This window comes from Bos mutus, chromosome 9 (genome assembly GCF_027580195.1).
Source record: "Bos mutus isolate GX-2022 chromosome 9, NWIPB_WYAK_1.1, whole genome shotgun sequence".
NCBI classification, from domain to species: domain Eukaryota; kingdom Metazoa; phylum Chordata; class Mammalia; order Artiodactyla; family Bovidae; genus Bos; species Bos mutus.
In genome coordinates, this window is record NC_091625.1 from 101,724,998 (window position 1) to 101,752,247 (window position 27,250).

Genomic DNA, 27,250 nt, shown 5'->3' on the forward strand with positions numbered 1-27,250 from the left:
GTCTGGTTTTTGAGTGATGGATGTTGCATACTTTGGTCTCATCAGATGACCTGGACGTTTGCGGAAAAGGCTCCTGTCTTTATTTGCCAGACGTAATACAGGAGCCCGGCTGAGGAATGCTGAGTCACTTCAGTCGTGTCTGACTCTGTGACCCTATGGACTGCAGCCCGCCAGGCTCCTCTGTCCATGGGATTCTCTAACAAGAACACTGGAGTGGGCAGCCATTCCCTTCTCCAGGGTGTCTTCTTGACTCAGGGATTGAACCCGTGTCTCTCCTATCTCCTGCATCGGCGGGCGTGGGGGGCAGTGTTCTTCACCACTAGCACCACCCGGGAAGCCTGGACGACATGTAGCTCAAAACCACCTTGATGCACTTATCTTCTCGACTCCTTCCGATCTTTCCTGGAACAAGGCGAGGGCAATAAAGGACAGATGCCTGAAATCAGGCAGTGAATAAGAGATGCGTCGCAGCATCGGGACTAACCCTGCTGTAATTTTTTTCCCTTCCTTCAGTCTTTTCCTCTCAACCGTCCAGGTGAAGTAATAAAATGTTATTGGTCGTTTCAGAAGCCCCTCCACGCGCACCCAAGACAGGAAGTCATCGTTACCTCGAAATGGACGCTTCTCACTTCCTTTTTAAGCCCCGCTGCGAGGCATGTGAAATCTTAGTTCCCTGACCAGATATCAAATCTGTGTCCCCTGCACCGCAAGTGTGGAGTCTTAACCGCTGGGCCGCCAGGAAAGCCCCGAGTCCTTACTTCCTTGAATTTGGCTCTCGATACCTGCAGCACGCGCTATGCATCCCGACTCTCAATAATTTAATCTTGTCTCTTTTTTTTCCTGCTTTAACTTTTTTTATTGTGGTGAAACAAGCACAAGATGAAATTTACCATGAGGGACATTCAGCACATTTATAAACATTTACACACGTTGTGCAACCATCACTGCTCTATTTCTGGAAATTTTTGTCCCAAAAGGAAACTCGGTCATTTAGCTGTCATTCCCCGCCCCCAGCAACTCCTGGGAACCACCAGCCTACTTTCTATTTCTGTGGATTTGCCAGCTCTGGGCATTTCGTGTAAATGGAATCATGCAGCACGAGATCTTCGTGTCTGGCTCCTCAGCACAGCGTTTACAGTAAATACTGGAGCTTTATGTCTCTCCTATCGGGCAGGAATGGTAACTTGCCTAATCTGCAGGTTTTGGACTTTGCAGGGCTGGAGGGGAATCCAACAGTAGTAAAGCCAGCAGAGAGGGGACACTTTTCAAATATGGCTGATGGACGTCCCTGGTGGGAAGATGTTTGGTACAGTGTCTGATTTAGGGCCTAGGATCCATAAAGAACAGTCATTTGACTGTTTGTGGGGAAGCTTTCAGTAACTCACTCTAGATGAATGTTTGATCATTCACAAGATTAATTGTGAACAAAATATGGTCTATTAAGAAAGAAAGAGCTAACCCTTGGCCTTTCTTGTACTGTTTTCACCAAAGAACCTTTTTAAATACAATGTTTTTTCATGTTAAAAATGCACAGTATAACTGTAATAAGGCATTTCCAAGTACAGGTAAGGGTCGTGTGGTTCTTCTGAGAGATTCGAGCAGAGACCGGTGATGTGATGGAACGGAACCACACCCGCGTGTGCTCTGCTGTGAGTTTTATATTTATGTACGAATCGACAGCTCTAATCCCAGGGAAGTAACTGAGGTGGGCACAGAACCACTTGCCTTCCCCAGCAGAGGAATTCTTGCTTTTCAAGAAGTCATGCTATTTTCTTTTTGTTTTCTCTTCTGCCGCTTGAGAACACTGCTTATGCGTTAGTTTCTGGAGCTCTTGAATTATCCTCCTGACATTGAGTCCGTTCCTAGATGCTCCAAAAGTAGCTTCGTTGAAAGGAAAAATGAGAACAAAGTTGCCTGCCTGGGGACCGGGCACCCAGCTACTGTCCGGCTGCACGCACAGGGAGAGGCCCTTCTCCCGGCCGCGGGCCTGGATGAGCGACACGCGGGGGATGAGCGTCTTGAGGGCCGGGTGCCTGGCCCTGGCCTTCGGCTTGGCTTTGGGAGGCTCCCTCATCGGCGGACGTACCTCCTGCCTGCTCAGCACTGCTCGGGGCTGGCAGGTGTGCTGGTTTTCAGGGCACGCTGTGACCCCTTTCTCCCCAGGAGTTCCATCCTTACTGAACGCTCTTCTGCTCCCGGGTTTGAGAAGGACTCGTGAGGAAGGTCGCGGCCCCGACCTCTGTCTTTCCGAGCGAGGGAGACGCTGGGACTTCCGTTTGCAGCACTACAGCTCTCCTTCCGCTCGTTTCTGAGACTGTGTAAGTGCATCAGCTCGATGGTGTCGTGGATGAGCCTCCTCTTCACGGACACGTCCGCCGAACAGTCAAGGGACAGGCCCGGGCTGTAGTTGACCTCCAACAGCCACGGCTTCAAGTTGTCATCGATGAGGATGTCGAATCCTAAGAGCTCGAAGCAGTTGGCCGCGAAGGGCACGGAGGGCGCGATGGCCAGCACGGTGAGAATCACCACGCGGTTGATCTTCTGCCAGAGGAGCAGATCGTCCACGTCCCAGCTCCGCAGGTACGAGAAGAAGCGGCTGAGGGTCCACTTGCAGCCGCTGCCCACCACCTCTTTGATCTTCTCATACGAGGCCCCCGACCTGTTGATGCTGCTGTTGGTCAAGTGGGCATAGCTGTTCTGCAGATTGCCGAGGTCAAACTTTTCTGTGGCAAAGCGCACCAGGCCTTCCTGATAAATGTAGATGGTCAACGGCTTGAAGCCAGTGACGCACACGTAGACGCGGAGGTCACACTTGTATCTCCCGACAAGTAGAGGGTTGCAGATGTATTTCTGTATGATGCACGTGTCGGCAAAGATCAGGTTTTTAATGTCACTGAAAATGATGATTCCGCGTCCTCGAGAGAGCTCTGCGGGCTTGCAAATCCAGTAGCTGAGCTTGGCGTCCAGCGCCTGCTTCTCCTTGAAGTACTCAGCCACGAACTTGCTGTAGTCACTGGGCATGACGAACGTGGGGGGGAGGAACTCATACAGCGGGGCGCCGTACAGCCTTTCCATGTGGCGCAGGTGTTTGGCCAGGAGGTCCTTCCTGGTGAGCCTGGTGGTGCCCGGGTGGTGGTTCAGGCACTGCCAGGGCTTGACGTTGACATGCTCAGCCATCCGGAAGGAGGAGGTCCTCCAGTAGAGGTTCCAGTCCTCCATGTTCCGCTCTTGCTGGTCAAACTTGCTCCAGCCGCGCTCCAGGAGGACACTCTGCACCACCTCGGGGGTGGTCTCGTCCACCCGGAACACCAGGGGCTTCAGACTGGCCCCTGGAGGCTCATCTTCGGCCATCTGATAAGGTCTTCTTTTCTAGAAATGGATGACCAGAAAAGTGTTAGAGGAAGGGAATGATGGAAGGGATGGAGAGGCAGCTCGGGATTAACAAACATACATAAATGGCAGCCCACTCCAGTATTCTTGCCTGGAGAATCCCATGGACAGAGGAGCCTGGCAGGCTACAGTCCATGCACTTGCAGAGTCGGACGCGACTGAAGCGACTCACACACACACACATATAACTGAGTCACTTTGCTGTGCAGCAGAAACTCAACATTGTAAAGCAATTATAAAGTGAAGTGAAAGTCACTCAGTTGTGTCCGACTCTTTGTGACCCCATGGACTATACAGTTCATGGAATTCTCCAGGCCAGAATACTGGAGTGGGTATAGCCTTTCCCTTCTCCAGGGGATTTCCCAACCCAGGGATCAAACCCAGGTCTCCCATATTGTGGGCAGATTCTTTACCAGATGAGCCACCAGGGAAGCCCAAGAATCCTGGAGTGGGTAGCCTATCCCTTCTCCAGTGGATCTTCCCAACCCAGAAATTGAACTGGGGTCTCCTGCATGGCAGGCAGATTCTTTACCAACTGAGCTATGAGGGAAGCCCCAACTTCAGGGAAGGAAGTAAAGCAACTATACGTCAATAATAAAAAATAAAATATACTGTTAGAAAAGAGGTTGGGTGGACTGATGGCCACCTGGTGGGGATTTCACCCAGGAGTCCGGGTCCGGAGGTCACCTGTGGTCTGTACCCTCCAGGACGTCATCCGCTCTTGCTGACACTTGCCTCTGCACAAACGCGTCCATCTCTGCTGCCTACAGACCCAGCCCCACCTGTCCCCACGCTCTTCTCCTCGGAGCTCACTGGCGCACCTCTTTCTACGAGAACTAGTTAAATGTGCTTTCAGGGACACCGCCACACTTCCACAGAGCCACAGTGGACCCTGTTGGCTACAAAGCGAGCACTCTTCAGAGCAAAAATGGCCAAGTTTCTACAGTTAAGTGAATCTGAGCATGTGTAAAAAGCTGGGAACAGTGGTGTTATGAGATTAGCCAGGGTCTTGGCCTGAGAAGTTTCAGGAACTTGGGCCGGGCCCCTGTGACCATCTCCTAGGGCCCACCTCATACTGCCAGGGCCTGGCAGTGTTTCAGAGGCCCCCGGTTTGTTCAAATATCAGCTCATTTGCAAGAAAGAGTTGAGAAAGAAAATTGGAGTTTTTAAAAACTCATTCTGTGATAGCAATGGTTGTCTGAGGATTGCACCTCACATTTTACAAGAGAAACAGAAAGTGAAGATTCAGCATTTTTCTAAACTTTCAAAGAAAGAGAAAAGGATCATTTATGAGAAAAACCAAAACTGATGATGAAGCTTGAGGCTTTGGTATGACCTAGAAAAAAGGTGAAAATAGTCACAGCCTCTGGGAGAAAACGTCAGTATTCCAAAGTCCTATGTTCTCACCAAAAATTCCAAGTTCAGGCCACTTTGACGTTTCTTTGACCATATTTGTATCATTCACGCATAATTAATCATGTAAAGTGACAAAAATTTATTTGCTGGAAATTCTGTGGCGTTTGGGAGATTCCGATTGATGGAACAGGAGTAAATGTGACATGCACTCTATTTTCAGGGCAGCCAGTCTGGACAAGAAAGGAAGGAAGGCAAGAAGGGAAGAAGAAAGAAAGTGATAAAATAAGATTTATTATTTTAAGGCAGGACAAGAAAAACATTAAGCATAAAATTCCGTGCGTGTGTGTGTCTGGGCCGTGTGCATCGCATTACATGTTAACCAGAGCTCCTCAAAGACGGGAGGGCCTGGGCAACCAGAAAGGTCAGTTTTTCCTTCCTTCTGACGTTAGCAGTGAAACTTCATAAAAGTACTTCCTTCTGACATTAGCAGTGAAACTTCATAAAAGCAGAGTGTTCTTTCCCAGCTCTGTCGAGGGCCATGGAGACTTGCTGTGTGCTCTGTATGTTTACTTGGACTATGGCTCCTTGGTGAACTTTATGTAAAGTAGCAGTGTGTTGTCATGATGTACAATTCTTGTCTCAAATACACACGACTGTGCCTTGGTTCTCTGAGCATTCTGAGCCTCTACTTCTTGGGTTATAGTCCTCAATTCGGCTCCAAAAAGGTTCCCTTTCTTCTTCTTCCTAACTTGATGGTTAATTGAATTTTCATCAACAAAAGAAGGAAAAAAAGAAGGATGGAAGGAGGGAGGGAAGGAAGGAAGGGGTGGGGAGACTCGACTTGCCCACCCACCTTCTTCTCCGTATTTGAAGCTGCGAGAAGGTGTCAAGGAGGAAAGGAGATGCTTGTTGCCAAGTGACCTTGTTTCGGAACTGAAGCCACCTGTAGGGCGTGGGTTGCCTCTGCTATCAAGGCTGCAACTGGCTAGGAAGGGGCTTCCAAACGAGGGTGCAAAAGACTTGTGAACAGAGCAGAGTCAACAAAACGAGCGTGCGTGCCTTCAGCACCGTTGCTGCTTTGACCTGGAACGTGTAGAATTCATGTACCGTGGTGGCTGGTACAGAATTCAGTCTTTGGAACTGATTGTGATGTTCTCAAAATGTGTTCAATGGTATTAATACGTATTTCAAGCCGTGTGTGTGTGTGAGTGTGTGTACACTTGTGTGCGTGCATGGCAGGGGTGAGGCTGGCTCAAATAATGATGGAAGCTGGATTAAACAAAGTTGAAAATCTTCTTTTCTATCTCCGAGAAAGTTGCCGTTATTGAGCGGGATGCCCTCTTCAGCTGTGTGTGCCCTGCTAATGGTAGCATTTCACAAAACCGGTGTAAGAAATGCCGAGTCAGACAAACCAGCTGGGCTGGTGTCCAGGTTCTGGCAGCTCTGCCTTCTCCCACCTTGGGAGTAAACCTCTCAGAGGCTCGAGAGAGGAAGGTGTGTTCTGACCAGAGCCCACTTCACCTGGAATCAGGGCTCAGAGGCCGGAGTCAGCCTTCCCCAGCCTGTGCAGGGGGTGGTCAGAGAAGCTGGAGGAGAACAGAAATGGGAAACGCTGCTCCCAGGCAGCTCTGTCAGCCTGGGTCTGCTCCCACCGGGGAGCCCAGGAGGCCATGGCTCATCCTGGGGTGGGGTGATTGGGGGAATGTCGTCTAAGGAGGCCGAGTCCTGGCAGGCTGCCCGGGGGGTGCACACACTGTCTCGGACCCCGTTTCAGTTAAGCATCCACTTTTCTACTAAAATTTCACTGAGAAACTAAATGCATATTTTAGCTTTTTCTCCTGAATAAAAGTCCTTCTGGAGCTACTTGAAATGTGTTTATCCTGCCTTGTTTTCACAGGTGCTGACAGCAGCAAATAGTTGAATTTAAAAAAAATATGTGTAGGGTATGTGTGTAGGGATTAAAAATAGGTTGGACCATTATCAAAGAATCTACAAACAGTAAATCCTGGAGAGGGTGTGTTTGGAGAAAGGTACACTGTTAGTTGGAATGCAAATTGGTGAAACCATTGTGGAGAACAGGTTCCTTAAAAAGTGAAATATAGAGTGACCATATGATCTCACAGTCCCACTCCTGGGCAGAGTTCCAGAGAAAACCCTAACTTGAAAAGGTGCGTGCACCCCCAGTGTTCACTGCAGCACTGCCTATAATAGCCAAGACATGGGAGCAGCCTGGATGCATCAACAACAAAGATGTGATACATACATACAGTGGAGCATTACTCATCCACGGGAGGAAACTCAATTGTGCTATTTGTAGTAACATAGGTATACCTAGAGACTGTCACACTCAGTGAAACAAGCCAGAAAAAGAAAGACAAATACCACATAATGTCATTTACATGTGGAATCTAAATAAGACTGTGCAAAGGAACTTATTTACAAAACAGAAGTAGCCACAGATGTAGAAACAGACATGGTTACGGTGGAGGGAGCGGTAATCTGGGGGCTGAGGTTAACATACACACGCTACTACATATGAAATAGACGACCGATAGGAACGTACTGCTCCGCTCAGGGAACTCTGCTCAATGCTCTGCAGCGACCTATGTGGGAAAAGCATCTGAAAATGAGTGGATATATATATGTGTGTGTGTATAACCGAATCACTTCACTGTACACCTGAAACTAACACCATACTGTAAATCAACTAGACTCTAATTTAAATAAGAAAAACAGGTTGGAGACAAACTCTGAGGCCCTTCTGTGGGAGGAGGGACGTGGGTCATAGAGAGTCCCTTGGAGACTGGTACATCCTGGAATGCTCCCAAGCCAGCAACCCCAAGCAGAGGGGTCCCGGCCCCGAGGATGGAAGCCAGGGGTGGGTCTCTGTCCCTGGAGGAGGAGGCGGGCAGCAGCCCCCTCAGCTCTGGGGAGCTGTGAGCTCCGCAGACCCCGCAGCAGCCAAGGCCAGCGTCCTCTGTGTGTGCCCCACGCCACTGCTGCCCGGTCCCTGAGATGAAAAGCCCTCATCTGGATGGACGATCGAGCACACAGGGCCGGAACCAGCCGTGAACTCAGCTGTGTGAACTAGAGCGCCTCAAGGCCTAGGGAACCTTGGAACAGGCTCCCCGAGACTGACGTTTCAGACACGCCGAGTCCCACGTCTTCCGTGGGAGGTAACACGCTGACTTTGTCAGAGCACGAGCTGGCCCAGGAGCAAGACGATTCCAGACACAGAGGAGGTCGTGAGCGTAATTACAGCCTCGTGATGTCACAGCTCAGGAGGTCGTGAACGTAATTCCAGTCTCGTGATGTCACAGCTCAGCTCATAAAGAATCTGCCTGCAGCGCAAGAGACCCCGGCCCGAGTCCTGGGTGGGAAGATCCCCTGGAGAAGGGAAAGGCTGCCCACTCCAGTATTCTTGGGCTTCCCTGGTGGCTCAGCTGGTAAAGAATCTACTGCAATGTGGGAGATCTGGGTTCCATCTATGGGTTGGGAAGATCCCCTGGAGAAGGGAAAGGCTGCCCACTCCAGTACTGTGGCCTGGAGAAGTGGACTGTATAGTCCATGGGGTCGCAAAGAGTCTGACACGACTGAGCGACTTTCACTTTCAGCCCTGGTCACACATAGTCCTGGCCATAAAGGAAGCTTCTCTTTCCTAGACCTTGATGATATCCCAGCACACAATGGGTTCTGGGGATGGGAATCAGCCAGACAGCACTTCTGTCATGGCCGGAATCACAGCTCCCGGGATGCCCCTGTGGGCCCACTGCTTCTCCCGAAAGACTGGTCTCTGCACAAGCATTCCTAGGAAGGGCTGGCCCCCAGGGCCCGTCAGACTGCCAGCTCTCATGCTCCCTTCCTCCCAAAGTAGACCCTTAGCGAAGAACTGGGAGTTAGTTTTCCCCCACCCCACAGTTTTTTTAGCACTTTCACTGCTTAAAGGATCAAATTGCCCCCGGGGCTGCTTCCATGGGAACGAGATCCCACTAAATTATTAAACCATCTAATTAACACCATGCCCTTCATTCACCAATGAACTGAGAGAGGGAAGGTGTGGGGGCGGGGAGAGGGACCTTCTCAGGCGACCCTGATTCACCCAAGTGGAGAGTCTGGTTCCATAAGAAACGTCGGTCAGTGGACATGACCGACGAGCCTGTTTACAGCGTGTATGTGCACGAGATGCAAGTCATAAAACTGTATTTCTGCAGAAAGGCCTTGAAACTTCAATTTGAAAAGTTAAATCCAAAAATCTTTTCCCCGCCTTTTTTGGGAATTACTGGAGAGTTCCTTTACAAAGCCTTCACTTTCATGCGTCTCTTAAGACAATGGGATTTCCTTTTCTTTCTTATTATTAATAGCATTACCTTCAGTCACACGTCAGTGTATTTTAAAATGCCACCTTGGTGTGAAGGTAGAATCTGTACCCACAGATGATATTTCACACGGCTTAGCATTAGTCACAGTCAGTATATTTTAAAATGCCACCTTGGTGTGCAGGTAGAATCTGTACCCACAGCTGACACTTCACACGGCTTAGCACAGCGATTTTCAAGTTGAGAAGTTAGTTAAACTTTAAAAAACCTTCCATTTTTATCAAACAGGAATGAGCACTAGCTGGAGGCTCCAGCGTAATTTTTCTGGATGGAGAAGCCAGTTTATGGGGGCGAGTCAACCTCAACCGTTTGTCTTAGAGACGTCACCATCCTGTTTATCCCCCTTTCCTGATGCTTAGTCTACAGACTTCAGTCATGGTTTATAGTTTATAGAAACACGGAGTGCCTCTCACACTAAACAAATTCCCTATATATTACCTGCCCTACTCTTTTAAGTCTATTGAATTTGCTACAATATTCCTTCTCTTTTATGTTTTGATTTACTGGCCCCAAGGCATGTAGGATTTTAACTCCCCAACCAGGGACTGAATCCTAACCTCTGTGTTGGAAGGTGAAGGCTTAACCACTGCACCACCAGGGAAGTCCCTGATTTGTCCTATGTTTTAAGTCAGCCAACTTAAGAGTTCCTTCTTACACTTGAAACTGATATTGTTAATTAACTATACTTCAATAATAACTTTTTAAAAGAGTTCCTATGTACTACATACGTACATGTTCTTTTCAGGAAAAGTTGGCATCGTTTAAACCCAGAACAATTTTTCATTATTCTCAAACAGCACCCATGTGCCAGTTTTGGTGTTAATTGTAAGGAAGTCTATTTAATCATTAAATCCTTCAGTTTCCTGAAAGCAAAGGCCACTTCCAAACACCTCTTGGGCCCAGCCTCCCTAGAATGTGTTCATGGTTCATAAATGCTGCTGGAAGGGGACAGACTGGAAATGGAAATTCTACCATGTCCCAGGCTTCCCTGTTGGCTCAGACAGTAAAGAATCCGCCTGCTATGCCAGCAGGACAGGATGTCTGCTCACCGATCCTAGTGACCCTGGACCCAGCACCTCAAGGAGGACAGGTCCTGGGTGCCGGCGCACTTAGGGGCCACCCTCCAGGCGTGGCTGATGTCCAGGCGTGGCTGCGATGTCCAGGTGTGGGTGCGATGGCCCCTGAACTGGCTGCATATAAACGCTGGGCACCAAGTGGGAACGGAACGCTGTGTCGTCAGGCCCTCATCCGGGGGTGGGTTTGGGGTCTTCCCTTGGCAGCTGCAGAGCCCAGCTGAGAGGTGCAGGACCGGATGCTGGTGTGTGGGTCACTGGTGATGCGGCTTGCTCTCCTCACAAACCCTGGGGCCTGGTCAGGGTGGGGGCCCCAGGCTTCCCTCCCTCCAGACCACGCAGGCCGAGGGCTCAGGGCCTGGTCAGGGTGTGGGCCCCCAGCTTCCTTCACCCGCACTCTGGAGGGCTTCCTTCCCTGCAGGAGACCATGAAGGCCGAGGCCGAGTGGTCCCATCGATGACACTCCTGAGGACTCAGAGAAGAGGCGGTGGGCGCCTCTGGTAGGCCCCTGGGGATCTCCTGGGCGTTACTCTAGTGGGACCACAACAAATATTATTTCTACATAAAACATCTGCATTTCCAAAGTAAGCCTTTTTTATCCACTGAAGCCACAGCAGACTCCAGGTGGACGCACCCTCCAGGAAGGCTGAACGCTGCCCCAGAGTCTCGCCCCGTCTTCTGGGGCCTGTGGGCCAGGCCTGTGGACTCTAGCCCTCAACCCAAGAGAGCCTGTCGAAGCCGGGGCCTCGCACAGAAACTCTCTACTCAGCCCCTTCAGGTTCCGGCCTGTTAACACCTCACTGTTAATGTGTACCGTTTCCCCATCATCTACCTCATTACAGGCCCGGTTATAACCACTCAGGACCAATAAACTGCTTCGCATAACTGTATAAACGCTGCACATCCCGGCAGCTGAAGACGTCGGCTGAGTGGTGTCAAGCAAAAGGGAATCACTGCAGATTTTCTAGTTGGCGAATCAAGAATAAAATCGGTCATTGTATGGAGCCTAGAAGGCATCTTTCTTTTTCGATTTGTTGTGTTCACTTGTTATTATTCATTACCGTCCTCCAGCCACCCACTTGGTAAGTTTTCTAAAAACCAAGAGTAATTAAGTCCTTCGGCTGACTGTCTTGAGGCACAGCAGGCAAGGGCAGGCCTGGGAGGATGTCAGGGACGTGCATGCTGGGGAGGCCTCTGGGCTGGAGTGAAGGCGCCTGGACCTGAATTGTCTGAGTTGGATCAACAGTTGCAGATGTTCCGTTCAGTTCGAGATGGTCACTTGAGCTTCTAGAGTTTGATGCTGAGTGCCCCGCTGAGTGTCGGGGCTGGGAAAGGAGGTGATGGTTCTGATGAGAGATGGTTGCTAAGGGCCCATGACAGCAAGGAAAGTGCAGGGGGCGCTTATCTGATGACAGTGATTGTCCTTTTCCAAATGAGAACATGCGTTTCTCCAAACTGTCTTTTCCACGTTTGGCCTCCTTTTGATCATTTCTCACTGGGCTCAGTTTTCTCCATGGCTTGAGTTCTCCAGAGGACCCTGGGCCTCCTCAGACATGGGAAGGCTTCAGGATGGCTCAGTGAGTGCCTCCTGGTCACTGCCCACATGCAAAACCGACTCAAAGGGGTGTCCGCGCTCCAGGGCAGGGCTGATCCAGGACTGCCGTCTGCCCAGCTCCACACCAAACCCTTTGAGGCTTTCTCTCACCAGTTTCGTGGACCTCACAAGCATCCACTGTTTACAGCGTCTGCTAAACTCACCCTCAAGCTCGCAAGTCTGTTCTCTGCAACCAGACAGTCTTATTGTACATTCTGCCCTCTGAGAGGATCAGGAGGAAGCTGGATGTATTATGATGTTTAAAATCTAGAATTTTCACGGAGTCCAAGGAAACTCTGAATCCGTAATAGAATTTTCACTATTTTGTTACACCCCAGTTCCATCCCCAAGACCCTTGCCCGAGGTGGTCAATAGAAAAGCAACCCCATCTACCAAGCCTGAGGGAGGCAGGCAGGGAAAGCAGCATGATTATGGGAATGTGGAAGTCTTTCCTGGACCCCAAAGAACGTGCCAACCAGTAACCACACTGCTGACACTTTGCCAGTTAAAATGCATGGGAAATCGAAACTTGGGTCCTGCCTGGCTCATTGGAAGGATGGTAAGCATTTATTGAGAATGGACTGCTGTTAATTACCATCATCACTTAAGTACTGTTGAAGCACTTACATGAACAAGATACTCTTGTAAGAAAAACTTCAGAGGATCACATGTGAGCAAGCACATAAAATCAGCCTATGGTTTGGGAGCTGTTGCCCTTGGAGGAGGTGATGGCAATGCGTCCCCGGGGCCACGCTGGCGCTGGTTTGTCTCTAGATCTGGGTGCGGGTTACGTCGGTGTGTTCTGTTTGTGAAAATTCACCAAACTGTACACATGTAATTGTACCTTTTCTGTCTTTACGTTGCACTTCAATAAAAAGTTCTAAAAACTGAGCATCTATCTCAGTTGGAGAGCATTGGGAATTCTTTATCACTCTCTTGCCTTTTAGTAGAAAAACATCCTCCAACCGTAACTTACGAAACCAGGTTATAGTACCGTTTCCTCAATTAACCAGCTGTGTGGTCCAGGACTAATCACTAACCTTGCTGTCTAGTCCTGCTTTTCTCATCCATTTCACAGGAGGAATTCGATCTAGAATCATCTAAAGTCCTGTCCTTCCCAACCCCCAAATATTTCAACGTTATGGTCCCCACCCCCAAGTAGCTTGTATCTGACTCTGCCTGCCAGGCTCCTCTGTCCATGGAATTCCCCAGGCAAGAATACTGGAGTGGGCTGTTATTTCCTTCTCTGGGGGATCTTCCCAACCCCGGGATCAAACCCACGTCTTATGCTTGGCAGGGAGATTCTTTACCACTGAGCTGTTAGGGAACCCTGTACTGAAGATTAATTGTTCTTAAAACAGTCAAGATGCTGCTGCTCAGACCACCAGTGACTGCCAGAGCTGACTGCTGTTCTGCATGTAGCCTCCTCCTTCCATCTATACACCCTGAAACTCCGCCTTAGAAGCTCTTGCCCACTGACCGTCAGTAGGAGTGGGAGCTGGCCTTTGGACAGGAGTCACACTCCCCCCTGGTTTCCAGCATCCAGAATAAAGGAGACTTTCCTTTTCACCAACCTTGTCTGTTTTCTGATTTTTGACCCACGAGCAGCTGGACCTCAGTTTTGGTGACATAATGACCCTTGTGCCCAGGGCCATGCTGGAGCCGTGGCCTCTTCTCTGGAGAAAACTTCTGGGTGGGGCTGGAGACCCCACCGTCTACACTTCTCTTCTCTTTGAGCCACTGTGCTCCCATCTTCATCTCCAAGTCCGCCCAGTCTCTGCAATCATGGACACCAGCAGCCTCAAGACCGCCAAGTCAGTGGCCGCCTCGCCCTCGTCCCACCAACGCCGGGTCTCCGTCTGGACCCTGCAGCCCCGCTCAGCCAGCCTCCCTGGTCACTCCCCCAGCTCCTCGTCCTCATCCTGATGTTTAAACCTTGGAAAATGCCAGTGTTGAGACCTCAGATCTTTGCTTTCCTCCAGCCACTCACTCGTGAGCCAGATAGAACCTAGGTCTCCCGCGCTGCAGGCAGATTCTTTACTGTCTGAGCCACCGGGGAAGCCCTCTTGCGGCTTTTTTGTTTTATTTTTTGTAAGGAAATGAGGGAGCAGAGGTGAAGGAGCACTGCGTGACAGTCGGACGGATGTTCTGACAGAAATAACACGCGGTTCCTGGAGCCAGAGGGAGGTGGGCGTCACCTGCGGCGGGAGCATCTCTTGGGGAGCTCAGGTGCGGGTCGGCGCCCGCCCCGCCCGCCAGGGGGCGCCGTTCAGCCGCTCGGCCTCCGTGGTCCAGGTGATGCTAGCACGCTGGTCCCCGGCCCCAGACGGACAGACGGGACACACAGGCGCCTCCCTCTTGCCCGCCTCCTCGGGCCCGGGGCGCTGAGCCCCGGCGAGGAGACGGGGAACAGGCGAACTGCTGACTGCTGCCACAGACCCAGGCTCCTCCTGCTGTGGGATCTGCCTCCATCCTCACTGTCCCCGCTGCTGGAGAGACAGACAGACTGGTGAAACGGGAGGCGGTTCACGTGCCTGCGTGGGAGGAAGCGCTGGACCCTCTGCGGAAGGGTCTCTGCCTGGGGGGCGCAAGGCAGTTTTGAAAGAGTGCCCCTGAGAAAAGGCATCTGAGGTGAATTTTGAGCACAGGGGGAGGAAAGGACTTTTGATAAAGCCAGCGATCACTGCTGAGGCGCAGAGATTATATTTATATGCAATATGTTTATAAATTTATGTTGTACTTGGGGAACTTTATATTGTATTTTGGGGAGAGAAGGGGTGAGGGCAAGGATGAGTCGGGACTGCCTCACCGAGGGTCCATCATGCCCGGCTAAGGTGTTGAAAAAACAGTGGCCAGAGGTGGCCAGTCGTGAGTAGAGGAAGCAGCGTGTGAGTCTGACTCTCTGAAGGATGGTTGTCAGGTCAAGAGCCACAGGAGGCCACAGAGAGCGCAGGGCTGGAAGACGTCCCGGAAGCGAGGCCAATGGGGCCAGTGCCTGTCAGAGGCTGTGGCCGGGCGCGGGTTAGGCCAGGGCAGCCGGCGGGTGTGTGGAGGCAGGGGTTGCTCCCCATGGGAGGTGATGCTGGACACAGAGCCCTGTCCAGGGGCGGGTGCCTGTTGGAAGTGGTGGCTGGGCACGGGTTAGTCTGGGGCAGCCGGCAGGTGCGTGGAGGCGGGGGTTGCTCCCCATGGGAGGTGATGCTGGAGACAGAGGCCGGTCCAGGGGTGGGTGAGTGACAGCCGAGAGCCGGGGCACAGTCCTTGGCAGCCACAGGCGCTGTCTGCAGGCGTCAGAGGGCAGAGGCCTGCAGGGGAGGCCAGGCCCCTGGGGCGGGGTGCTGGAGACTGAGGGGTGGGGGGGTGGCGGGTATGGGACAGGGGCCGAGCGGTGCAGACAGCGGCCGGTGCTTCACTCGGCTGTTTGGCCGAGTGTCAGTGGAGCTGCTACTATTTTCATGTTGCCTCATGGCGTCCAGGGGGGGATTCCGTGATGTCACTTGTCATGAGCTGCAGTGACGACAATAAGTGATGCTTACTCCTAGAAATTCTTTTCAAAAATGTACTTTATATGCTGTTAGCCAGCTAAGTAGGCGAGCTGCTGCAAGAGCAGCGATGTGACATGACTTTAAAACCAGTGCTCGACTCCCGCCAGCTACACATTCCAACGCTGGGGAGCTCTCCAAAATGCGGATGACCAGGCCCCACCTCAGGCTGAACCCCTGGGTCAGAGGTCAGGAAAGATAAACCCAGTGACCCAGCCATGAGGACGGGATGAGGAAGCCATGTAACTGGTCATGGACCCAGCGCAGCACTGGTGACGGCCCTGTGGAGGCCCACCATGTCCCCGGGACTAGGGGCTACCCTGCGGCGCACAAGGCTCTCCCCCAGTAGCTGGGTCACCCCGACGCTTGGCCAGAAGTCTGGAGGTGGCGGACGCAGCACCACCCGAGAACTCGTCCTGCCTTTTCCGTCTGCAAACCTCACCTCCCTGCAGACGGACGGGCGGAGACCTGCCCGTGAGCTGAGAGGAAGCCATAGAGACAGACTTTGCAGGTAGATGAATGTGTCGGACTTTTAGTCCCAGTATTTGAAAGAGAAAACCAGGAAGCCTGGGCCCCAGGAGCTGAAGGGAGGCGATTAAAGGGGCAGGGAGACGGGAAATGAGCACAGATTATGGGGCGGGGGGAGGCCAGGAAAGGGTTGTGCAGCTGGGGATGGAGGTTCTGAGAGCCTGTTTGGCAGAGGCTGGAGGGGGAGCTCAGAGATGTGGAGAAGCATGACCTGGGCCTGGAAAGGGTCTCAGGAGGAAAAAAAAAATCTCCGTTTCTGATTTGGATGTGAAACTAGAAAAGGCTGCCAAACCACTGAGTGCTTTTTAACCCTCTCACTGCATGTGACTTACATTGTCGCCCTCTCTGACTAGACTAGTTAGCCTGCCTTCACTCACCGACTGCATAAACCTGGTCGGAGCCAGGGTGAGGGCAAGGGTCTCCCAAGGCCCAACGCTTCTACTTGAGTAGAAGTTTTCGGGCTCCTGGAGGGTGTGGTGTGAAGTGACGGGCCTTTCTCACTGAAGGCCGCCCTCCTGGCTTCCTGGGGCCCCCGGCCCGTCCACAGAACGACCATCTGGTGGCATCCCTGAGCCGTCACTGTCTCCAGGACCAACCTGCAGAAAACACCCAGCCGTTGGTCAGGGCGGTGTCTGTGGGCTCGTCTGTGCTCCTCACCAGTGACCCGAGGGTGCTGGTTTACATCTCAGGACCTGGAGAGCTGTTCTCTTTTAAAGCACTGGCGAGCCCCCTTCCATCAAATAGCGGCCGTTAGGCTGTCTGTGTTCTTTCTTCTTGGCTGGGCCGCCAGTAAACTCAGGACTCGTTTCAGACAATGATGGTGACTCCTGCAGCCGTGAGCCTAGATTCCTACCACGCCACTTTCTCTTTAGTATTATGTGCTCTTAACTTCATTTTTACACTTAGCGTTTTATTTTAGATACACATTTAACTTTTAGGAAAAGTTTAACAGTACACTGTGACCTGCATTGGTACTTTTTATTTTTGAAAATCCTTCCCTGGTGAGTGACTCTGAGCAAGAGGAAGACTGTGCCTTTGTTACTGAGCCCTGGGAGGGGACGAGAGACTTACGGTTGTTGGATCCAGTCTAACCGAGGCTCATAACAGCCCTGCTGGGGGTTAGAGATGGACAAAGCATTGCCTTTAACCTTAGTCTGCAGTGTTCATTCTCATTTCACTGTGCACAGTACTCTGTGTGTGCTCAGTCACTCGAATTGTGTCCACTCTGTGACCCATGGACTGTACCCGCCAGGCTCCTCTGTCCATGGGATTCTCCAGGCTAGAACACTGGAGTGGGTTGTCATTCCCTTCTCCAGGGGCTCTTCCCGACCCAGGGACTGAACCAGTGTCTCCTGCATCGGCAGGCGGGTTCTCTACCGCTGAGCCACTTGGGAAATCTGTACAGTGCTTGTCAGTGTTTTATAACCCACAGTGTTTTTTTAAAAAAATTCTAAGCATTATATATATATATATTTTTTTTTTTTTCTTTTTTCTTTTTCAGATTCTTTTCCTTATAGGTTATTATGAAATACCGAGTCCATTTCCCTGTGCTGTACAGTAGGGTCTTGCTGTCCATCCACTCCCTATGTAACCGTGTGTATGTGTTGTTCTCAACCTCCTAATTTATCTCTCCTCTGCTTTTCCCCTTTGAATAATGTCTTGTCTCAATGATTCCTTATGGAGGAGGAACATTCCCATTTAGCAAATGGAGTACTACGCTCAAGATTAAGTCCCTCACTTTCTGCTACAATTCAGCCTTCCCAGAGCAACACTGACATGACCCAGGGACCCCCCGCTCACCCCCCACCCCAGCCCGAGGCCCAGGAGGAAGCGAGAGCCCTGGTAGTTCTGTCTCCGTGCCCCCATCAAGGTACCCGAACACACACCCAGGTTAAAGGGCGCAGGCCAAGTTCAGAGGATGAGCAGGAAAGAAAAGGCCTGAGTGCCACGGGCCACCTTCTGGGAGCAGCCGGCTGGCAGGCAGGAGCGTGCCGTCCAGTGGGAGCCTTCAGTGGCCCCAGCAGCCACTCTCCAGACGGTTGCCAGACCCAGGCCCTCATCCCCTGGACCTGGAGCCCTCCCGTCGCCCGAGGGGCTGGGGCTCCTGCACATTTTCCATTGAGCAGCAACAGCCGCAAACAGCAAGGAGCTCAGCCTTCCGCCAGAGCCTGTGGTGCCTTGGCCTCTGACCCCAATCTCACGGAGATGCAGGGGCCTCCCGCGGCATCTCAGCCTGGAGTCAGGAGAAGGGGCGGCTGTGGGCCTGATGTTCCCGGCCGGCCCCTCTGCCCACATTTGAACATTTCTGTGAGTCCGCTGGGTCTCTGCAAGCAGAGTGTCCCCCAGCTCCAGCACTCAGGCTCAGGAGGACCGAGCACCGCCAGCCACAGTACTGAGCAGGGGGCGCACACAAAAGCCAGCCTCAGGAAGTGTGCGTCCTGCTCACGCAGCACGAGCACAGCCCAGACAAGCCCGAGGGGTCTGTGTTGAGGGCAGGAGGGTGCTCAAGGTCGAGGAGGCCCGTGAGCAAAGCTCTAGAGGCCACAGTGCCCTTGAGAGGGGCCGGGCAGCCCCCTGGAAGGTGGAAGGCCCTGGGCTGGGCTGCAGGACACAACTCGGAAACTTGGCCTTGGGAAGATCACAGGGTCTGGGAGACAGGTTGGCTTCAGGGTTGGAGGAGGGCAGGCAGGTGCCCTGCCACGGGACGCGTGGAAAGAAGCTTGGAGAAGAGCAGGGACTGAGGCGGGGAGGAGGAGGCGAGGTGGGGTGAAAGGAGAAAAGAGGAGACATGGGGAGCCCTGCCCAAGAGGTTCTGTGGTGGGGTGTCTCAGAAAGACAGCTGGGCTCAGAGAAGGGCCGTGCCTGCATTACTGGGCATCAGACGAGGAGGAAGGAGCAGGATGATCGTACCTGCCGGAGAGGCGGGCAGAGGGCAGGAGGCGGGTGGGCCCGCGTCCGGGTTCATGTGTCATCAGCCCCACGAGTCAAGTCCCGCTGGAAGCAACTCGTGTCTCTCGTCGTCAGTGGCCTCCGACAAGCCAATGTGATGACGTTTGTGTGTGTGATCCAGGTGAGTGAGTAAAGTATGTGGACGAGAGTTAGGTCCATAGTATGACTGCATTTATTTAGAAACTCATACCCAAGAGCTTCAGGACACAGAGAGCCTAGTGTGGCTTTGTCCCTCACTGACTCTAGGAGGCAGTCACTGCCTTGCCTGGACGTCAGTGTGCCCGTCTGTAAAGTGCTGGCGTTGGGCTGCGTCTTTTCAGCAACCTTCTAGTTCTTAACCACCACCCCCAAACAAGCCTAGGCTACTGACCCGTGACTCTAGGCATGTCCCTAGCGGTACCCTGAGCTTATTTCTTTTGTATCTGAATGAACTGATTCCTCCATGTACACTCTGCATCTCCACTGAAGAGATGGAGGACTGAAGAATCTGATAAGATAGAGAAAACGTGACATAACAGTGAAACCTCGTTGAAGCGGTCGTAAAGAATCACCTGGAGGCTCCGCGGCGGCTCCGGGTAAGGCCCCCTGCTCTGGGTCCGCCCTGGGCCCACCCACCACGGGCTTTGTCGCTTCACAGTTTCGTCTGTGTCGCCCCCTCCTCGGCGGGCTTTGTCCGCCCTGCGGCCAGCGGCCCGTCCGCCTTCCTGGACTCCGTGTACTCGACGGCCCCGTAGGCGGCCATGGCGGCGCTCAGGACACCCAGGAGGACGTAGAGCTTGATGCTGACGCACAGGAACGTGCTGTATCCGAAGGCGATGACGAAGCCCAGGGCCTCCCAGAGGCGGTAGTTGGCGAAGGCGGCCTCCTTGTTCTTCTCAAACAGAACCCCGAAGAGAGCTGCGGGGAGAGGCGGAAACGTGGCTGTGAGACAGCAGACAGCCCTCCTGATTCCTGCAGAAAACGCTGCCGCTTCCCCGAGGCCCAGGTAACCACCCAGGACCTTCCTGTCTGGAAATCAGAAGGCTTTCACGTTGTGGACGATGACCAGTCCGGTGAGTGGGCCTCTTGCTGCGAAGGAAGCACCATCGCGTAGACGAGAAACAGAGCAGAGGAGAGTCACCGCCGGAGGGGCCGTGAGCCAGCCCCGTACCTCGCGGGTCAGGAAAGCAAGGCTGGGAGACGGGACCTGAGTAGATGAGGGCGAGGGGCCCCCTCTGCAGGGTCCACAGGTGGGCCGGCCGTGTGCTGTCCCCCTGGTCAACATGACAAGAAAGGCCCTGCACTCGGGTCTTCCTCCCCAAAACCATACCTCCAGCCCAGTTATGAGAAGACATCAGATGAACCTGAATTAAGGGACGGTCTACACAACCCCTGACCAGTATTCTCCAAAAGGGCCACAGTCATCAAAGCAGAGAGAAAGAGAAGCTGGCACAGACCAACAAGGCAGGCGTGGTGGCTGCATGTAACGTGGCCTCCTGCCTGGGGTCTCAGAGCTCACAGAGAAAGGGGGGGAAAGCTGGAAAAACGGAATAAACTCGGAAGTTCCGTTATTTCGCAATGTTAATTCCTTGGTTTTGACAAATGTACCACAGGTCTGTAAGATGTTAGAATTGAGGAAACAGAGTGGACAGTATGTGGGAATTCTGCACTCTACTGGCTACTTTTCCGTCGATCTTAAATTATTATAAAACAAAAAGAAGAAAAGCCTGCTCGCAGTCCGACCTGGCCATCACACCAGGTGAAAGGGACCGGATGCAAACCCCTGACCTCCGATGCCAGGATGAGGTCAAGTCTTTGGTTGGAAACGACAGGATGCATGAACTGGGCACATAAGAAAGGACAGATCTTCTGAATCTATCAGCCTGGAAGCAGCCCCTTTTGTGGCTGATGAGGCAAAAGAGTATTTCAAGGCCAGGCATTCCAAGTTGTCTCAGATTCAGGCACTGGCGTGCAAGTGTTGCCATGGCAACAGGACTGTCAGGGTGGATAAACAGAGAGTAGCCAAGATGAATGGCTCCAGAGGCGAGAGGGCTCCCCGGAGCCCAGTGGGAACCCTGAGCAGGGAGAGGCAGGATTCTGCCCCAGGAAGGAAGGGCTGGGATGGTCCGCCCAGGTGTAGCAATCAGCTTTTCCATTGAGAAGTGGTGACTGCAAAGGAGGGTTACACTGTACTCAATTGTATTGTCTCATTAACTAGGAATGTACATAACTAGGAATGTACGTGACTCACGTCTTTTCTTAACAGGGAGACACATTCTGGGAGAATAGCATTAGAAATCCATCTTACTATTGAGACAGCAGAAGTGAGATTGCTGGTCTTGGTAGGTGGAAAAGCCACACAAAATGTGCAGTTTTTGAAAACACAGAGACAGTACAGATGGATCACACTGCAGGGAGGGGAGCCCGCAGGGAGCTCTGTTGTTAAAACAGCCCTCCTGGGCAAGACGGTTGTGAAAGTCACAAACCACAGATGGGAAGAACAGTTTCCCCCCAAGAACTGAGTGTTACTCAGAAAGACTTAATTTGAACAAAAAGACAGAGATAGTTCATTTTAAATTGATATTCTTATTCAAGAAGGACTTAACCCAAGTCATTCACTGGACTTCATGTAGCTGTTCAACTTGACAAGGGCTCAGCCTGATAGTCTCTCGTGTCCATGGAAAGGAAGGAAGAGTTGGGGCAGTTATTCCGATGTCTCAGGGACAGAAAAACCAAACAGGTTTACTGTGAGCCTTCCAAACACCTGGGAATTGTTGTATGCATACGGCTGTGCACCCCAGGCCCTGACCTGACTTCTAAGTGTTCAGTTCAGTTCAGTTCAGTCACTCAGTCCTGTCCGATTCCTTGCGACCCCATGGACCGCAGCACGCCAGGCCTCTCTGTCCATCACCAACTCCCAGAGTCCACCCAAACCTATGTCCATTGAGTCGGTGATGCCATCCAACCATCTCATCCTCTGTCGTCCCCTTCTCCTCCTGCCCTCGATCTTTCCCAGCATCAGGGTCTTTTCCAATGAGTCAACTCTTCGCATGAGGTGGCCAAAGTACTGGAGTTTCAGCTTTAGCATCATTCCTTCCAAAGAAATCCCAGGGCTGATCTCCTTCAGAATGGACTGGTTGGATCTCCTTGCAGTCCAAGGGACTCTCAAGAGTCTTCTCCAACACCACAGTTCAAAAGCATCAATTCCTCGTGTAAACACTTCAAAAAGTTCAGCTGAGCTCAGGGAAGTCAGTTAATGAGAGAGCAAGTCGGCAGAAGCACTGGGATATAAACAGTGGGGCCCCCTCGCCTGTCCATGGGGACGTGGAAGCGCTCTCTCCTGATGAGCCTAAGAGTCCTCCGGGGCTGTCGGGACCCCTCACAGACTTACAGTTCGGACTGCCAAGAAAAGCAAGCGTGGTTTCTGTTTGTCTCCTCTACCGACTCAGGCATTTCCTCTGTTGAGCAACAGACCCACCTGCGGCTAATCTGTCACCGCTTCCACCAGCTGCCCTTTGTCCAAACACAGCAGTCTGTGCTGAGCCAAGCAGACCTCTGTCATCTGGCTCAGAACTCCAGGAGCACGTCCTGCATTGTGGAGGCAGGAGAAAGGCTGTGAAAGCCAAACCCCTTGATTCCAACGGCCTTGGGTTTACTCGGGGATGTTTCCTCAGCTGTTTCACAGGCCAGCACCGACTCAGATGCTAAGGAGGGGCCGTCCCGGAATGCCGAGGCCACGTGTGTGACACCCCTGGGTGCAGGGACAGCAGCCAGGCCCCCGTCCCCGGAAATGGCTGCTGCTGGCTTGTTTGTGGCTGGGCCTGACCTACTTTCCAGTCCCAGGTGCTTCCCTGATGAGGGCTGGACAGTGGGTGGTGTTTCCAAGGGAAGAAGCTCCCTTCTGAGCCGGATCTGCCCCTGGGGCCCCGGCTTACCCCTCGGTGGCTTGTTGGCTGCAGAGATGGCTCACCTCCTGGGGCCTCGGCACTCCCGCCCCCCCAGCCAGGGCCATTGGTGGGTCCTGGGAGACCCTGCCCTCCTGAGCCCCTTGCTGCTCCAGCCCAGACCTCTTCAGGCGCTGACCTTCTGCTGGGTGAGGTGCTGTAGGGGTGACGCCACCTGCCGGGCCGCATCGTGAGTGAATCCTCACGGGATCAACCTGCCAGCCCGCAGTCAGTGCCCTCTGTCACGAAGCCAGGACTCTCAGGCCTGAACTCAACTCCTTTCCCCAGAGTGATAGTCTTCCTGTCCTTCATGCTGACTGCCTTCCCACACTTTCCAAAGAAAGGGGACCCCCCCCTCCCGGCCTGGAGGCCCTCAGCCCCTGTCCCCACCTGCCCCCGTTGGGCACTCCCCACCTCTCAGCTGCCCTCTGCCCCCTGCGCCCCTTCTCCTCTCCTCACAGCCCTTCACTTGGCATCGAAGATTAATAATCAGATTTTCTCTTGCTCCAAAATCTCTGTGGATGGTGACTGTAGCCATGAAATTAGAAGATGCTTGCTTCTTGGGAGAAAGGCTGTGACAAACCTAGATAGCACATTAAGAAGCAGAGACATCACTTTGCCCACAAAGGTCCGTCTCATCAAGGCTATGGTTTTTCCAGTGGTCATGTATGGATTTGAGAGTTGGACCTAAAGAAAGCTGAGCGCCGAAGAATTGATGCTTTTGAACTGTGATGTTGGAGAAGACTCTTGAGAGTCCCTTGGACTGTGAGGAGATCAAACCAGTCAATCCTAAAGGAAATCAGTCCTGAATATTCATTGGAAGGACTGATGATAAAGCTGAAGCTCCAATAGTTTGGCCACCTGATGGGAAGAGCTGACTCATTGGAAAAGACCCTGATGCTGGGAAAGATTGGCAGTGGCAGGAAAAGGGGATGACAGAGGATGAGATGGTTGGATGGCATCACTGATTCAGTGGATATGAACTTGGGCAAACTTTGGGAGACGATGAGGGACAGGGAGGCCTGGTGTGCTGCAGTTCATGGGATTGCAAAGAGTTGAACGTGATTGAGCGACTGAACAATAACAGCAACAACAACATTACTGCTACACAAGCCCAGGGCAATCCCTCTCAGGGCTGCGTCCCCCTGATTGGGGTCCTCTGTCCTATTCAAGCCCAAGCCAAGCCTTTCAGTGGACACCTCCAACCCTGCTGTCTGGGGGCTTGCCAGCCGCCTGCAGCCCGGGAGTCCCGATGTCCAGCCCGGCCCCGGGACCGCCAGGTCCTGGCCTGTCCTGGCTTCCTTTCCTCCCTGTGTCCAGCAGCTCAGCCGCTCAGCCCCTTCTCACCACGGCCCTCTGCGCGGCACACCCCTGCACATCCCCACATCCCCCTGTGTTGCGGCAGCAACTCGCCCTACCCCCGTCCCCAGCTGTAAACCCCTGCTGCTGCTTCCGCGGGTGCTGGGTGAACCCGGCCTCTTCACCAGGCAGGTCGGCCCCAGATCGGGCCAGCCGCCGCCCACACCTTCAGCACTGCAGCCAGCCTGGCCTCACAGTTCCCCCTAAATACAGAGGCTGAAACCCCAGGTGACGGTGTTGGGAGGTGGTCTCTGGAAGCGATGAGGTGGTGGTGGGAGCTCTCGGGGTTAGAGTGCCCTTGTGAAGGGGACCCCCAATTGCCCCCTCACCCCTGTGTCCACCGAGGACTCAGTGAGATGTTTATCAGCCAGGAGGCAGGTCCTTCAGACCCCAAATCCGTGGTGCCTTCATCCTGGACACCCAGCCCCAGAACCCTGAGCAGTACATGTCTTGTTTACAAGCCCCACCCCCCTCTGCGGGATGCTGTTAGAGACGGCTCCCTTCCGGCCTGCTCCAGGCTCCCCGCTGCAGAGGACAATCAGACAGGATGGGATTTGGGGGTGACCCCCAAGATGAAGTGAAACTGACCCCTCCCACCCCCAACTCAGTTCTCCCCGTCCACTGAGGGATGTTGTCATGGTAACCTGTAAGCTTTGGCTCCTCCCCACACCTCCACTGAGAGCAGACAGAAGCCCTTCTGCCCAGACAGACGGGCAGGACATCGCTCTGCCCAGAGGAGCTCGTCCAGGGGGTGCCACGCTGGGACAGTCACGTTAGCAAGGACAGCTGCGCACTCCATTGCCTTTTCTCCCGGGCATCGTGGATCCAATTCCACAGGAGGAAGTGGGGCCCGCCCTCCGGCCCCTGCTCCTTGCCGCGTGTCTCCCCATCTCCCTTAGCGGCCCTGAGCCCTGCACAGCCGGCCAAGCTGGGGTCCCCTGAGCAGGCCGGCTGTGCGCCAGGCACTCACCATTGTTCTGTGTCTGCCAGACCGCATCGGCCATGCCCCAGAGGCTGGGGAACACAAAGAACACGGGCAGCTGGCTGGGGTGCGGCTTCCACAGCAGAAGGGCGATGATGCAGGCCAGCTGGGTCACGGCCCCTGGGGGTGGGGGCAGGGGACAGGGGGCTCCTCTGAGACCCTCGGAGCCGCGGGCCGAGCCTCCGAGCCCCTGCTCCCTAGACCACTGCCGCCCGCCTTCTCCGGTGCCTTTGACCTGACCCGTGCCGGCTGCCGGGGGCACCCCTGGCAGGTATGGGACTCTGTCCGCCTCTGGCCTCCACAGGGGCAACGGCGGGGGAGCCTTGGGGTGACGCACCTCTGCGTCTTAGAGCAAAGTGTCATCTTGCTAGGTAGAGGAGGGCCCAGCTTGTGGGGGCTCAGGGTGGGAGACACTGGGCTTCTTCATTAGTGGGGATCCCTGCTTCTCTCACTGAGTGGGGGGCATGGGGAGGGGAGGGGAGGAGGGTGCCCCAGCCTGGGAGCGGCCTTCCAAGCAGGACGGGGAGCAGGGGCCGGGGGCAGGGCCTCCTCGCTCCTCCCGGCTTTGTCCTCACGGCCCGAGGTCTCGGCTTCGTGAGTCTGCAGGCCCTGTGATGCCCCCCGACCTGGGGGACAGAGCAGCCTGTGACCCTCCGGGGTGGCCGAGGAGCATGTGGAGCAGGTGCCTCCGGGGTTTCCTGGGGCTGCGTGACCCTGGGCGAGTTACTAGGCGTCTCTGTTCCTCAGTAAGAAGCAAATGACTCGGGCCTCGGCTGGCACTATGTCATGGCTTCCTCTCCCTCTCCCTGCGTCACCGCAGACCCTCGGGACTGTCACCATCAGCTAGCTCTTTCCTTGAACACCCTCATTTCTCACCTTGTCTCTGCTGCTTCTTGGTCCCCCAGGGGAAGCAGAAGGGGGTGTGTGTTTAGACAACCAGCTTCATCCGGCGCCTGAACCAATATCTCCTCCTTCTGGGAGGCCCCCTGCCTCCCGCCTGACCTCCATCTCCCCAGTTGGTGTGCCTCCAGTGACCCCCCTCCTCACCCCAACCCTGGCCCTCTTCACACAGGCTGCGACCGCCCAGAGTGCAGCGGACCCTCCCCAGGCGGCGCCCAGCACCCGCCTACCCAGCGCGAAGAGCACGGTCCTGCCGGTGTGCCGGGCCAGCCTCCCGAAGAGCACGGAGCACAGGGCGTCGACGGCCCCGAAGCAGATCATCACATAGCCCACGAACTGGATCCCCAGAGCACAGGTGGTGTAGGACTGTGGGAGAGGACAGACGGTCACCCGTGCCAGCCTCGCCCCCCTTGGGGCCGGCGCGGAAGCCGCAGCGCTCTGGGGGCTCAGCCTCGCCCCACTCGGGGCCGGCGTGGAAGCCGCAGTGCTCTGGGGGCTCATCCGAGTCAGGGAGTCCAGGCTGTGCTATAACGCCGTCTGCAGTGTGACAGTTGGCCTGCTGAGCTGGCGGGCCTTCCGTCCCCAGGGCGACGGGCCTTCCGTCCCCAGGGCGAGGACAGTGCTGGCGCAGCTTTTGAGCGAGAGCTAACGGGACGGTCTGGACAGACCTCCTCCCCGTGTCCCTGCACCGCAGGCATGGTGCACTCCCCTTCCGAGTCTGAAGTCTTCTCCTGGGGTGGGCCGTGCCCCTCCTGCCTGTGGGCGGCTGGCTGAGGACAGACCTGGGGGTGAGCAGGGGGCTCGGGGGGCTTTAGGGCCTTCAAGCTGCTCTGAATGGTACCGTCATGATGCATTCATGTCATCATGCCTGCGTCCAAACCCCGAGAACACCCACACCAAGAGCGAGCCCCCAGGCAGACGCTGGACGCGGGGTGACGAGAACGTGCCCCTGTGGGTGCGCCAGTTGTGACAATGGACAGATGGACTGTAGACAGTGGGGGCCGTGGCCAGGTGGGGTCGGGGGGGCGGGTACAGGAAATCCCTGTAATTTCTGCTCAGTTTTGCCGTGAACCTAAAACTACTCTAAAAAATAAGGTCTTAATGAAAAAGAAGATGGAAGGAGCAGGAAAGGAATCTCCGTAGAGATGAGAAGAACAGAGAGACTTCCTGCCCCAGGCCCCGGAGGTGGGGGGCGGAGGGGCCCAGGGGGACCAGGGCTCAAGGGCTGCAGCTCTCACATCGTCCCCGTCCCCGCAGAATTAGGACAGACGCATAAGG

At 53.9% G+C, this 27,250-nt stretch overlaps 2 protein-coding genes across 5 annotated transcripts in view; both read right to left on the reverse strand.

The window, feature by feature from the left end:
• Nucleotides 1-967: 967 nt before the first annotated feature.
• Nucleotides 968-3,363, reverse strand: TTLL2 (tubulin tyrosine ligase like 2). Its single transcript, XM_005907278.2, is given in 2 exon segments — nucleotides 968-2,197; nucleotides 2,200-3,363. Coding segments are annotated over 2 exon segments (1,584 nt in total). The 5' UTR covers nucleotides 3,352-3,363; the 3' UTR covers nucleotides 968-1,765.
• Nucleotides 3,364-18,962: 15,599 nt separating this feature from the next.
• Nucleotides 18,963-27,250, reverse strand: part of UNC93A (unc-93 homolog A) — a 28,918-nt gene continuing 20,630 nt past the window's right edge. For all 4 annotated transcript variants that reach the window (XM_070377036.1, XM_070377034.1, XM_070377033.1 and 1 more), the window contains 3 exons: nucleotides 26,203-26,338; nucleotides 25,061-25,192; nucleotides 18,963-19,705 (listed from right to left, as the gene is read on the reverse strand). In XM_070377036.1, the coding sequence (XP_070233137.1) occupies nucleotides 19,440-19,705; nucleotides 25,061-25,192; nucleotides 26,203-26,338 (534 nt within the window). In that variant the 3' untranslated portion in view covers nucleotides 18,963-19,439. The remainder of the gene's footprint in view (nucleotides 19,706-25,060; nucleotides 25,193-26,202; nucleotides 26,339-27,250) is intronic.